The sequence below is a fragment of the Mandrillus leucophaeus genome, unplaced genomic scaffold (genome assembly GCF_000951045.1).
Source record: "Mandrillus leucophaeus isolate KB7577 unplaced genomic scaffold, Mleu.le_1.0 Scaffold90, whole genome shotgun sequence".
NCBI classification, from domain to species: domain Eukaryota; kingdom Metazoa; phylum Chordata; class Mammalia; order Primates; family Cercopithecidae; genus Mandrillus; species Mandrillus leucophaeus.
This window is the reverse complement of record NW_012109808.1, coordinates 473,666-488,614: the sequence shown is the minus strand read 5'-3', so window position 1 is coordinate 488,614 and position 14,949 is coordinate 473,666. Positions and strand designations below refer to the sequence as shown.

General features: G+C 40.0%; 1 protein-coding gene across 6 annotated transcripts in view; it reads right to left on the bottom strand.

The window, feature by feature from the left end:
* LOC105531714 (neurexin-3-beta) overlaps positions 1-14,949 on the bottom strand; it is a 592,764-nt gene that overhangs the window by 194,490 nt on the left and 383,325 nt on the right. For all 6 annotated transcript variants that reach the window (XM_011969695.1, XM_011969693.1, XM_011969696.1 and 3 more), the window contains exon 3: positions 1,813-1,984. In XM_011969695.1, the coding sequence (XP_011825085.1) occupies positions 1,813-1,984 (172 nt within the window). The remainder of the gene's footprint in view (positions 1-1,812; positions 1,985-14,949) is intronic.

Here is a 14,949-nt window from a genome sequence, read left to right as displayed (position 1 = left end):
ATTGCTGGCAGCAAACTTGTAGATTCTATATTGGCTCAAGGCAAGTGGTTAACATCAATTTAGAAATCTTTGAAATTCCTAATAGAAACACAGCAAACCCTTCAGCAGCACTAGCAAGGCCAATGATAACACATATGGAGAGAGAGACTGATTTTTTTCTATGAGCCTATGAACAGCTTTTAAGATTTGGGCTGTTTTTATTCCTTTCACCCTCTCCCCCATCCATCAGGGATTAAGGAAGAAGCATTTAAAAATTAAGTCTATTAGTGTGTAGTGAATTTGAATGATAAAAATTCATAGAAGCTGTTAATAACTTTGGCTTTCTTCAAATACTCAAAGATAACCTCATAAGGGCATTTTCGTGCCTTAATCTAAGAAATTCTGAGACCCCCAGCAATGGCTGATCTAAGAAGTTCTGTGACCCCCCCCAGCAATGGCTGAGCTGGCTGTTTTATGCAAACTGAGATGGCAAATCAATAGTAGGTGGGGCTTTTTGCCTCAGTACCTTGGGGGTCTTGCATGCTGTTTCCAGATGCTCTTACAATTCTTAAACAGATATAGCAGGACTCTAGCTATTAGGGAACAACCCAACAGCGCAGATACTTCTGATAGGCTTTTAAAGAAGAAAATTAATGCTGAGTTAGGTGTGGAGATACAATCACAGCCTTCAAGCCATTCAAAAGTCTTAGCCTACAAATAGGCAATTTACTTTGTATATTTCTCACAAGCATAACCAGGATTAGCTAATGGCTTTTAGATGTGTGAAAATGTGCTTCAGGCTTCCTTGTTATTGTGCCCACCTCACTGTAAAGGAAGTTCGAGAAACGTGGTGAGAACATTGTAGGGAGTTTGGTGTGTAGGATAGAGAGTTGCACATCACTTCATGCCCACATTAGTGAGAAGTGTTAATATTCTGACTATTCTCTTGCATCCATCAGGTGACTGTGCAATTGTGGAGCAACGGCCCTTTGCCGAAGATTGTCCCTTCCATTCCTGGCGCTTTTACAATCAGCACTCAGGACTTTTCCTGGGAGAAGTGAGAGGCAAGAGGGAAAGCTGAGGGATTATTTGAATGATCTCTTTTAAGGAAGGCAACCTCTTCTCCCATTGTCCTTGATCCAGCCATCTGGCTCTGGGAATTTGTTGCTGAATGTTTCTTGACTGTAAAATTTAAACAGATGATTAACCCCTTTTCCTGCCACACCAGCATGCTTGCTATTAAAATGACTACTAGGACCACCCTTTGAATATCAAGGCAGGCTTAGGGTAAGTGAGAAAATAAAAACTAGCAAAGTCCACCAAATGAATACAATTCCACCCTTAAGTTTTTCTCTCACCGTTACCATGACTTGATCTGTGTCTTCAAGTTCAGTAAATCTCCTTTTAGAGTCTCTCTCTGGCATCTGCACCTTCGACCGCACCCAACTAAATGGCACCACAAAGTCTGAGTCTCAAATGGAGCATCTTACGATTATTGACACTAGCTCATGATAGAGATGATCCTTCCCTTCACTGCTCCTCATCTACAGGCCCTGCAAAATCTACGGTAACTGTCTTTGGTATGAGCCAGTCAGGCTGTATCAGTCAAAGGTTGACAAAAAGTGTCCAGTGCATAGTTGGTAAAGTCTCCAGAAGCTCCCTATACTGGATCAAGTCCTAAAGAGATAACTTATCTTCTGATACAAAAAAAATCATGAATGTGTACTTCATTCAGTGTTTTAGAATTTGGTGATAGTCATGAGAAAAATCACCATTGAAAAGTGAGAATGGGAGCGTCAAAAAGAGTAGGACCATTGAGCGAGCAACATGTACCTGTAGGATAATGTTCATTCACTGGCCAGTTGTCCACTTGCAGCGTGGCGTTGCCGCCGTTCCTGGTGAAGCGTACCACATGGTATTTGCCGTCATTTACAGGGGTTCTGTCCTCTTTGATGGAGATGTCAACTGTGCCGATATTGAAGACAACTCCAATTTTCCCCTGTTCCTATAATAAAGAAACACAAAAGGCATAGTTATCACCAACCACCAAGTTATCTCCCTTTAAATTTGATCCTCCAACCAGCAATAAACCTGTAGGTGCCCAGAGGGAGCTGTCAGCATGAAGATAATAGTATTCTATATTTCTCCATGAGTTTTCATCCTAAGCATAAAAACCAATGGCATAAACCACCCAAATTGCTCTCCCAGGCTGTACTGCACAGGTTACATCATTCAATTCCCCTCAATGCATATCAGGCCTGGAACTACCTAGTAGCTATGCCATGACAATGCAAAGTTTGTTTCTGTTTGTTTCTGTGAGATGAATTAGGCCTGTTTACTAAGAGAGGACACTAAGACACCAGACCTTAAATCATTTATCAATTCAGATTTACAATTAAAGTGGAAATATGTATGAACTTGTCAGCATAGTTTCATGCAATCAAGGCAAAGGGAAGGGGTACAGAATGGTTAGGAGCCAATGTCAGAGGAGCTGGATATATGTTTATACACACACACACACACACATACATACATACACATGCACATAATGGTTCTGCAGTTCCAAACCACATAGAAAAGGTAACCCCAATAGAGGCCAGTGAAACTGACCTAGAATTTTCAGAATTAGATGGCTGCCATGCTTCCCATACTTGTAGCCCTACTCCTCAGATTAATCCAAAGAGAAATATATTCAAGACCAGAGCTTATGCAACAGAGCAGAAGAGGACCTCTGTGGCCACTAAAGACTTGTCAGAAGGGAAATTGCAATGAACTTGATATGAGTAACACTATGACAATGAAGAAACCATATGGTTTGGATGTGTCACCACCCAAATCTCATGTTCAGTTGTAATCCCCAGTGTTGGAGATGGGGCCTGGTGGGAGGTGATTAGATCATGGGGACAATTTCTCATGAATGTTTTAGTACCATTCCCTTGGTCCTGTTCTTGTGATAGTGAGTTCTTACGAGATCTGGTTGTTTAAAGTGTGTGGCATCTTCCCTGTGTCTCTCTTGTTCCTGCTCCTGTCATGTGAGACTCCTCCTCCCCTGTTTGCCATGATTGGAAGCTCCTTGAGGCCTCCCCTGAAGCAGATGCTGCTATGCTTCCTAAACATCCTGCCGAACTGTGAGCCAATTAAAAACTCTTTTCTTTATAAATTACTCATTCTCAGGTATTTCTTTATAGCAATGTGAGAATGGACTAATACAGATAATAATGATGCAAATGGTGATGGTAGTGGTGATATCACCAACCCCCTGGGAAGTGCACTAAAACACGAAGCATACATAATAATGCTTTTAAAACTCTGACTCTTCTCTAATAATTCATTATGACTAAAAGTTGGAACTAGTATTCATAATGAGACATGAAATAAATGTAACCTTACTGTTCAAATATAATCAGCCTCTTTTAAGCTCTTGGAAAGCCATTATAGCATTGCAGGGTGTTGGAGGCATGTGTAAGGAGAGAAGGGAGACATCTTGCTCAATTTCTTTAGCTTTCCAAATTATTGGCAATATGTTGGGCATTCAAGGATAACAAAATTTAGTAGTTTAGCATGGCTGTGGAGGCCTGGAAAGCAAACACCTCCTTCTTCACATGGCAGCAGGAAGGAGAAGTGCCGAGCAAAAGAGGAAAACCCCCTCATAAAACCATCAGATATCATGAGAACTCACTCACTATCATGATAACAACATGGAGGTAACTGCCCACATGAGTCAATTACCTCCCACCGGGTCCCTCCCACAACACATTGGAATTATGGGAACTACAATTCAAGATGAGATTTGGGTGGGGACACAGCCAAACCATATCAGTAGTAATTCTGACATTCTATAAGACTGATTCACAGTATTAGTTCATGATCCTTTGTTATCGTCTATTTTTTTATTCAAGAAGAAGAAGGAGAAAGAAGGGAAGGAGAAAAACCAGGAGGAGGAGGAAGAGAAAAAGAAGAATGTGAGAAAAGAAGTCCAGAATCCATATAAATCAAGATATAGAAAAGTTTCGCTGAATCTCAGCTTTAGTCATTTATTTTACTCATTCATTCATGTATTCATTAAATACACAAATACAAAATTTATTAAGCACCTACTACACTTAAAGTCAACAAATTAAGCGTTCTGGAGGGAGGGACACTGGTTTCTACATATAGTTTGGTACACTTCACTTATTTTCCCAAATTGCAGACTTTCCTCAAGTTTCCATTTATCTCTTAGTATGTCAATTCATCTTGTATCCAATAAAAGAATGGACAAGTCACCAATGAGTCTTGACCTTAGAAGTGAGGAATATAGAATGATCAACCAAAGCAGGCTGTGAGCATTCAAGGATGCAGAGATACAGGGTGGACCTCAGTATTTCCTTCATGCCCTGATTACATAGCATGCAATATAAAATGATGTCTGCAATTCCCATGTTCTGTTCTCTGGGAAAAGAGTTCCAGGTAGCTCCCAAAATTGTGACTAAACACACTCATGATTTCTTAAATCTGTTTGTTGAAACCACTATCTACATCTCTGCACTAGGAAAAGCACCTAGCTTTAAAATATGATGCATGGATAAATGAACCTGCTTATGGGTTCTTTTTGTACTTTTCATGCCCATAATTAATACTATTACCCATTTTATTCTCTCTTCTTATTTTTCAAGGAATTCGGAAATGCCAATGTGACTTTTCTGCTTTCTCTTGGAGAATTGGTATTCTATTTCTAAGGGCATGTGTGTGTCACTGCCCACTACCCTCATGCCTAAATAAGCAAGGCTGTAATAATGTGAGCCATAACCTGCTGAGCAGAATGGAAGTACTAGAGGAGTTAAGAAACCATGACTGCAGACACCATTACTCCTCTGCCCACCCCACAGATGTGGGCTGTTTATTGCACCACTGTTCTTCAGTGAGAAACCAGTACATAAATCCTGGATGTATGGAAAGGACTGCTGGTAATTCAATTCACCCCTACGTCACTAATTAATCATGGATGGAAAACAGTTTTAGGGGAAGCATAGAGACCTTTAAACCAGCATTCTGTAGCTTTTCAGCGATAGCAGTGGCAAAGTGTGGTTCTGGCTCAGTGAATTGGCTGATCAGCAAGATATATTCTTGGGCAGATTTTCTGCAAGATCCATATTAGATTCAGGAAAAGAAAAGATTTAATCTTGCCAGAATAAATATTTGGTCCTTATCTTAGGTGCCACACATTTGCCATTGTAATCACTGTTTCCGGGAGATCTTCTTAATCCTGTTAGCTCACTGCCAAAGTCAGTGGAGACCCTTCCCCAGGTGTTTCATTTTGTTTCCCACAGTGGTAAATGTGGCTGTGCTAGACCTCAGATGTGGTCTCTCTATTTACAGTAATAAAATTTCATTACTGCAACCTCCTTGTCATTTGTCATGGGACCACAGTGGCATTATAATCTGTGGCTAACTGCTTTGTTTCAGTTCATTAGAAGTCACGGAAGCCTTATGGCAAATACCCATAGAGTTGCCCAGGCTTGAATCTATCATGCTCAGCTGCCATGCAGATCAACTCTGCTGGCTCGTGTGTCTAGAAAAGAGAAGATGTAAGGGAACAAAAGCATTGGCTTTGGTGTCAGACCTGACTGACCTTGGGCAAATTACTTGATTTTTCTGAAGCCATTTCTTGATAATACACTGTAGGGACAGGATACCAGCATTACATACTTCATAGGGCTGTTGTAAGTATGATATAATATGATGGTACTTTATAAGTAATAAAACATTACATAAATATATGAGATAAAACAGAGCAGGAGAAGGAACCACCCAATCATCTGATCAGATGTAACACTCTGATTTTTGGAGAAATTAATTGGTTCAATAGAATAAATGTTCAAATAACAGCAATGGCTCTCAAAGCTGTATGACCCTGGTCTGGTTATTTTACTTCTGATTTCTCTTTCATGAAGGGATGTGTGGAGGGAAAGAGGGGCCAGTTGTTACCTCTGAAGCTTGCTGTGAGGGTTATAGGAGAGCACAGATATGTGAAGCACCTGGCATGTCACTGTGGATAATTTTGGATCCACAAAAATGTCAGTCTTCTTTCTCCTCATTAGTGTAATTGAAAGTCGTGTCATGAGCTAAGGCCTAGTTGGCTTGGTGGGCACTGTCATCAAGACATATTGTGAAAATAGATGTAAATTTTAGCAAACAGAACATATATTCAAAAAATTTATGCAGGGTTGAGTTGCTATCTCTCTACATTCTTTGTAACCAAATATTATAAGCCTCTCTAAGAAATGCAAAGGGTAGCTGCAAAAACAGCATGACTATAAATTTTAATAACTCCACAGTCATCATCACTAAAGTTGCTACCAAGACAATTGCTTCAATCTATATTCTTCCTTGATATTAAAAACAAAGACAAGTGGTAAATCAGAAGACATTACCAAAGAATCCTCAAGTGCATTCAGGAAAAAAGCTGAACAGTACGGAAACCAGCTGTCTTTAAATAGCCAGTAAGTCACTCTTCATCAATAACAACGGTTTATGAGCCTACCTGGCTCCCCAAATTAGTCCAGCTTCAGCTTCCCTATCCTCAATCAGTCACACTGCAGTTATTGTTGCTGAGGTGACCCAAGAGATGCTACCGACACCAGGGTCAGACTCCAGGAGCAGAAATGCTCAGGGGCAAGAAGAATTCTCAGGAATAAAGATGTCCCTGAAGGCTATTTTCACTCATTCCAGACTACCTTGGGGAAGACGGAATGCACCATCCGCTATTTTAGAAAACTGCAGCTGACAGAAACAGAACTGGGATTCTCAAATGTATGTCAGGGATATGGGCAATGGAAGCAGGTCTCAGTGTCTTAACTGCTAGGCTTCCCACCGAATTTGTTAGTTCAGTGCTAGGCAAGAACACAAGGAAGACAGTATGTAAATATGTAATGCCTCCTGTGGGCCAGGCACGGCAAGGTCTTCCATATCCATTTCAAAGTCTGGTTCCTAGTAAAGAAAGTAATGAGTAGCACTGTTTACCACATTTTCCCAGTTCTCCTCCATTATAGGGTTGTAGTAAGAGAGGCCTTTTGGGTCTCCTTGTGATGGGTTGGGCCCAGAGAACAGTGTTAACTAATAAATTGAGTATCATTCCTGAGCCATGCATTTAATTGCTGGTGTGAGACTCACCAGAGTTCTATTTGTTGTCAACCATTGCACCCAGCAAACTCCTGGTCGTGGCTTCTTTGTCATTCTGGGTCATTGAGTGAGGATGACAATAAGCCAGTTTGTTATGGACATGGGAGATGGCTGAGAAACAAAGCTTGGTTGCTTTCTAGCACCAAGTGTCTGAGGCTTTTGTCACTGCAATATAAACCAGACTAAATGGACAGAATAGGTGCTCAGGAAATACTTTTATAATAGAATTATGTTCAAATTCTTACGATTAACAGAGAATTCGCACAATAAGAGACTTATTGAAAAAATAGAATCCAGGTCTGACTCTAAAATCCATGCATTTTCCACAGTCACAGCTTTCACATATTACAATTGAGTTAGTTATTTCTATAACAGAAATATATGTGTTACATATGATATATTTTATGTATGCCTAACTTACCTGTCTACTTAGCCTAATTGTGAGTATTTTAAATGTAAGTTTCCTAACATGAGCTCAGTAAATGTTTGTTAAATTAATGGATATGTGAATCAATGAATAATGAATTAGAATGTGTGGTTGTGATTTTAAAAAATAAGAATCTTTTTTGTACCTTGAGAGACCAAATATGATTTCAGTATTATAGGATAAAATAAATAATTGCTACTATATTCATATTTTGTACAATAAATCTTAGGTAAAACATCTCACTATGCTTTATAAATGTTTCTGTAAAATACAAAAAGATGAGGTACAGCTTACTTGATTCATCAGACAATTTTGACTTTGCCTAACAAAGGCTTTTATTGAAGTTCTTTAGAATAAAACATTGAATTCAGTAGAACATAATTTGAGCTCTTTTTGTGGCTATTAACTGTCTTTCAGTGAAGATCATTAGTCTCTACTCTTTCAATATTATGGTCTTCTTGTTCTACACTCTGGACAATTGTTGGTTTATAAGCACAGAGTAAGCACTTCATTATTAAGGTATTTCAAGAGAGGTAAGAGACCAGGTCTCTCCACCGAAAAATCTAAAGCAGAGAAGATGCCTTTCAGGAATCACTCGAACTGACAAGACCACAGCTGTAGAGCTTGAAGATATTTTGAACTCCATGATCACCTCATGACAATGACCTGGTCCCCTCCCCTTGAGAAGCTGAAGTGTGGCTGTGGCAGGAAAAGCAGGGGAGAAGAAAACGTCTACTTTGTGTTCTAGAAGAATGTGACATTTCGAATCAAAAGGATTGGGACTGATTGAGGCTCCACATTATTTTTTCTGTGTGATCTTAAGCAGGTCCCTCAACTATCCAAAGCTCAAGCTTTGTCTAGAAGAATGACATGAAGACAATAGCAACAATAATACTTGTGTTAAATAATACTTATTAAGAGACATAAAATCTTGGCAAATTCTGAAGGCATCTACAAACAATTACATAAAATATGTTAATGATTGGTTTGGAGATGGTGATAATAGTGATGCTAGATGAGAAACAGTACTAATATGGATGACAGGTGAGTCAGAGGCATTTGCATACTCCCTATAGGATACTGCTCTATTTACAATGACTGTGTCCCAGTCAAGGTCATCGACTCTGGGATCTGTATACATTGTCCCTAGAAAATTCATATTAAATGCCTTGAAAACTATTTCTCCTTTTCTAAATCTTTATGGGCCTCAGTGACCTTTGCACCCAACCAGGAAAGTTACACCCACCTCTCCCCTGGCTGCAGTTGTGCTTCACCTGGTGTTTTACTGATGTCTGGTTGCACAAGGTCAATCAATTAAAGCGGATTAGATCCACAGTCTGAAATGCTAACAGAGGGCCAAGAGAGATAAGACTGATAAATAGCTCAAGACAGCTCCATTTCTGACTCCAAAAAAAAAAAAAAAAACAGAGAGAGAGTAGGGATGACAGCTTAGGACATCAGGAACCATGACCTGAAAAGGGGAGAGGCAAGGAAGGACAAGACAGCTGATGCAAGTAAATAAGATGCAAGTCAAAGCTATCACAGCTGTAAGTCACCAGTCACAATTGGCATCCTGAGTCATCACGTCCTTCAAATCCACTCGGAACATCCACTTCTCATTCACAGACCCCAATGTCATGCTGGCTTATTTGGTAGTTAAGTTTGACTGCAAGGCAAAACTCAAGTTCATTTCCATAGGTGCCCCAGCCCTGTGCCAAGACCTGGAGCAGTCTCCTGGCAGGACTCAGGTGACAGCTGGCAGGGCAGTGCTGACTAAAATCCAGTACAGACTGAATGTCTCCCATAAATGAGTTTCCCCACTAAATCTCAACCACAGCTGAGAGAAACCACCCAGTGTCTTCATAAAGAAAACTTAAGCCCTGTGCTCACACCAACAACATTACAGTCCTTGAAATTAGGAAACACATTTTAACTCATCTGGAATTCTTCCAGAACATCTTATGCCTTACCTATGTGCTTACAAAGTGAGGTTCTAAGACCGCCACCAGCAGCATCACCAGGGGACTCATTAGATATGTAAATTGTTGGGTCTAGTGCAAGACCCTCTGAATCAGAAACTCTAGTGTGAGGCCCAGTAACATGTATTTTCACAAGAACTTAAGGTGATTCGGATGCTGAAGTTTGGGAACCACTTTCTTACATTAACGTCTTGGTTTACTAAGGCAGTGATTTCAACAGCGATGCCTATCTCCAGCGACATTTGGCAATGTCTGGAGACATTTTTGGCTGTCACAACTGAAGTGGGGTGCTACTAGAATCTAGTGGGTCAAAGCCACACATCCTGCTAAATATACAATGATACACGGCAAAGAAATACCTGGCTCTAATATCAATAGTGTCACTATTGAGAAACTCTGCTCAGGGAGTGCAAAACTTCAGTCACTCAACAAATACCTATACAGCATGTATTTTATGAAAAAAAAAAGTTCTACACACATTTACATGCACAGTCTAATATATTCTCCACACAATACTTTTCTGTATGGTACATATGCACGCAAGCAACAGGCACACATGCACATCAGTGCACAGCCACGTGCACGCATGTGTGAATTTTTAAATATTTGATGTAAAATTGTGTTCTAGCAAACAGAACACAAGGTGAGCATATAAGTATGTATCGATAATCTCTCTGACTCTCCTCTATGTGTCGGTCAAATGCCCACTTGGCAGGTATAAACTTTGAAATGCATGCTCACAGAGCCAGAGAGGGGCAGGTCTAATATACATGTCCTATGTCATTTTCTCTATCTGGTCTTGGTAACCCTCTTCCCTACTGACTGATTGCTGCTAGCCCGTAAGGAAGTCTTTTCGTTCATCTCTGGCAAAATAACATTAGTTGATAGTCCCAACTCTAAATTAGTTACTTTACTATAGACTAGGTCATTTTAGTCAGTTTCCAAGAATATGCATGATTAGCTCTGAACAGGATGCAAAGGAGAAATTTCTTCTCTTAGAAGTAGATATTCTAGGCCAAAAATGAGCAGCTGCTCCTCTATAAATGAGAGATCAGCAAACAGTGAGTAACCCTTCAAGACCTATTCTGTGGTTATGAGGAAACTTTTAGTGATTCTTTAAAGTGCTTTACTATTTACCTAACTTCCAAATGACAGGCTATATTAGCATTATGGCTTCAAGGTAAATGGACCTACATGAATAATGAACACCAACCAAGAACTCTGTTTTCATAAGTAAGTCATTTTCAGTCAATCCCTCAGATAAATTCCCAGTCTAAATTCTATACCATTCTCTACCTGAAAAATAATTAATATACACATTTCAGAATGGAGAGATTCAGTACTTAGGGTCATCAGATAATATGGTTTAGATTGTGGCAGTTTCTTATGATATGTTTGAGGTATGAATATGCCAAAGTTGGAGGAGATAGACTGGCCTGGAGCAGAGATCAGCAAACTGTGTGCCAAATATAATTGTTCCCTGTTTTTATAAATAAAGTTTTATTGGGATACAGTTGGACTCATTCATTGATGTATTACCTTTGACTGCTTCCATACTACAACAGCAGACATGAGTAGTTGCAATGGAGATCATGTGGCCTACAAGCCTAAAATATTTACTTTCTGGCCCTTTACAGAAAAAGTTGCTGACCTCTGTTGTGGAACTTTACACAATTTAAGGTCACCCATGATTTTCTTTTTTCAGATTTTAATCAATAGTTGATGTACAAGTGGTCAGAATAACTCAAATAGGAGTGAGAGGAGCAAATGAGCAGCCTGTATCATACCTGCTCATTCACCTATTGCAAGAAAGTTCTATAGGTGGCCTTGGACCAATCTGGTTTGCGTTCTTTTCTCACTTGTAGTTCTCAAAAATACTTGTAGAATATGCCAGAAATGTAACATTCTCAGATAAGGAGGGCTGGCTGGAAGAGCCAAGTCTCTGTTCCAGTTTCTACCAGAACAGGATATCCTTCAACACCTCAGCTTATTGAGTCATATTGCCCCTGGGGTATAAAACCCAGAGTGGAGGCCGGGCGCGGTGGCTCAAGCCTGTAATCCCAGCACTTTGGGAGGCCGAGACGGGCAGATCACGAGGTCAGGAGAGCGAGACCATCCTGGCTAACACGGTGAAACCCCGTCTCTACTAAAAAAAATACAAAAAACTAGCCAGGCGAGGTGGCGGGCGCCTGTAGTCCCAGCTACTCGGGAGGCTGAGGCAGGAGGAGAATGGCGTAAACCTGGGAGGCGGAGCTTGCAGTGAGCTGAGATCAGGCCACTGCACTCCAGCCTGGGCGACAGAGCGAGACTCCGTCTCAAAACAAACAAACAAAAAAACAAAAACAAAAACAAACCCAGAGTGGAGTACTTTCCAAGGTTCCTGAGGTGCAGTACATGCACAGGTGGATTCCATTCACCATAGACAGCTTTCCTGAGCCTTGGAGAATGAGCTCAAAATGAATCCCCAGCTTCTGCTGTCCTTTGCTGCCTATATGTAAGTAATAAACCCACTTTATGTGACTTGTGTGTGGAAGTGTTCTCTCTCACTGGGCTCAGGCACATTGGTGACCAGTGTACAATGAACCTGATTCACAATTACTATTTGACAAATAGAAAAACGTATCTTAGATATTTTCTAATAAGTTATATAAAATAAGATATATAAAAACTCATTCAATTAGGCATAAAGTAATCTATCTTAGGTCCCACTGAGGGTGGTTTATATACTAAAATCAACTCAAAATAACACTGTTTGAAGGAGGTCAGCTGCAGATGCAGAGAAATAAATTAGAGGCTTCTGGTAAAAGATGGTAGTAGCTAGAATAGTCTGGTAATGGAGGAGATGGAGCAAAGTTATAAGTCATTAAAATTATAATGATATCACATTTCTTTCGGAAAATGTATCTAGTTCTATGGGAGTGAATCAAATACATTTTAAAGGCTTGAGACTCTAAAAGATAGCACACATCACTCTGATGTTAGGATTTGAGTTTATTATATTAGATGGAATGAGAAAAGAGAATAGCATTGCAGTCCAATGAATATATCAGTCTCCAGAGCGCCAGTGCATCTGCGAAAGACTTGAGTCACTTGAGTGATAAATGGTGATTAACTGAGCTCTCTCGGTTTACCTGGAAGGGGAATCTACTGTGTCATCATCTTGGGATGAACACACTGAAATAGGGGCTCATTTTTCCTTTCCTAGTTATCGTAAACAAAATGGCCAATAGACTGTAATACATCAGCAGTGCCTGTCTGCACGTAGGGACTCTGGTGTGTGTGTGTCCTGGAGATAGTGTTGCAGTTAGGTATTTCATCCAGGTGATATTTTATGGTTCTCTTCTTTGTCAACTATCACCACTACAACATTCTCTCTTAGATAAGATCAGTAATTCCAATTCAAAAGGTGGGTTCTTACCCCCAACCACCATAATAAAAGCAACAGAAATTTTTTAAAAAGTGAAATTTAAAAAGCTCCAGTACTTCGAAAAAAGACTGGCCTTATGACCTCCATGAGAGCATCAAAGCCTCTGTAGGGAGAATAATCCGGACACCCAAGCAGGAACATGAAAAAGAAAGTGCTTTCCCTCAGCCCTGATGAAATTAGTAAAGGTGACCCCAAGCAGACACTGGAAAACATGTCACAGGTAGCTGACTCATACCTTTTCAAAAGAGTCCACCATACCAGCATTGACAATTATTTCAAAGCTATGTGCTCTTTCGATAGAATAATTAGAGAACACATCTCCTAATTTTAATTTACTTGAAGTCAGTATCCCTACCAAATTATAAAGTAAGTTTCAGCCAAATGGAGAAATAGAACTGTCCCTGGAACAGCATGAGGTCATTATTCCCCTAAGATATAGCAGGCACTGTAAGCCCTCTGGAAGCTGGTCAGAGCTTCAGATATGCAAATTATCCATGGAGTTTATAGTGAACTCATAGACAATACGAAGAAGCATTTATTTTATGACATTTAAAGGGCACAAACATTCTTCTCTCTCTTCTCTATGGGTGAGCTACAATTTTGTTCATTAACATGATGAAGGAAAATGATTTCATTCAAGAGGCTGAGGAACATAATGCTAGAGAAATAAAGAGTTATGTGTATATGTGTTGCCATGTAAATGTGTGTGTGACTGTGTGTGTTTGTGTTTGAATAAAACCTTAAAATTTACACAAAAGTTAGTTCCTTTGACCCTCTTATTTTCTTTTAGGCAAAGTAATGGTGGCTCAGTAGAATCTAAGCCCCTCTGTGTCCATTGAAGGGCATCCATAATCCAACTGTAATATCGCCCTTAAACAGTGGCAGAACAGTCAGTGGAATCCTGAGTCTTCACTTTCAATAGAAAGCCTCTCAGGAATGTGAATCTATTATAGACCTGACTCAGAACAAACTATGGATTCCAGCATGAATGAAACATCAGAATGATCCAGAGTCAACATTAGCTTTAGGGAATGGAACTGGTCATTAGGGATCACTGATTCAGGAATGACCCAGACACAGGAAAGATATTCTAGTTCTGGCCCAGCCCAAAGCTGATTGAGGTACCCTTTCCTATCTGGAGAAGAGTTTTCTCTGCAGAAGGTCCAGCTTTCCTGGCCAGTGTGCATACGTGTACAGTGCTGAAAACAATTTTACACACGTGCCTTCCAGAGACATCTTTGATAACCAGATATATTCTCTAATTATCCCACAATCTCTCCACTATCTATTCAATAATAACATCAGTTTGTGTTGATTCATTTCAATGTTTTTTAATGGAACAATTCTTTTTTTTTTCCTGTCATACCATGAGCATTGTGAGGGAAGAAAATTCCTCTTTATGTTCTATGTCTTCCTCCATATCAAAAGTTTAATAAATGTTCAGCCAAGCATCTGACACAATGGTGAAAGCACCTTTGCATTCTTCTGCTAGCAAGACTAGTGCATAGTGCAATATCTCCATCCATGGTTCATTTACTGCTTTTCAATTTTTGCTATGGTTTTGTTTTGGGAGAGAACTTTTGAAAATGTAGAGTACCACTACCTCTCAGGTGACCATTGCTGTTCACTTGTTTCACATAGTCTACTGAACAGTCTTCAGGAAAATTGCCAGCAAGCCTGTGTGGCCTGAGGGGAACTTTCTCTGCAGACCAGGAGATGAAAGGCTTAGTGTTCATTACCAAGGGCTTCAACCTGCCCTGCTTCTTTGTTTGGATTAGATTCAAATTGAAGTCCTAGAGGTGGACACTGATCCATCCTACTACCAGTTAACTGAACCATTTGGTTCCCATTAAACACAGCTTTAATCTTTGAAATATCCAAGATGCCAAGCTTTCAGAGAAACTCAGTTTCATCGTCTTGCCTTCTCCATTATTCTGCAATGCAGTGATTTCTGGTCAGTGTAGGGCTCAGTCCCT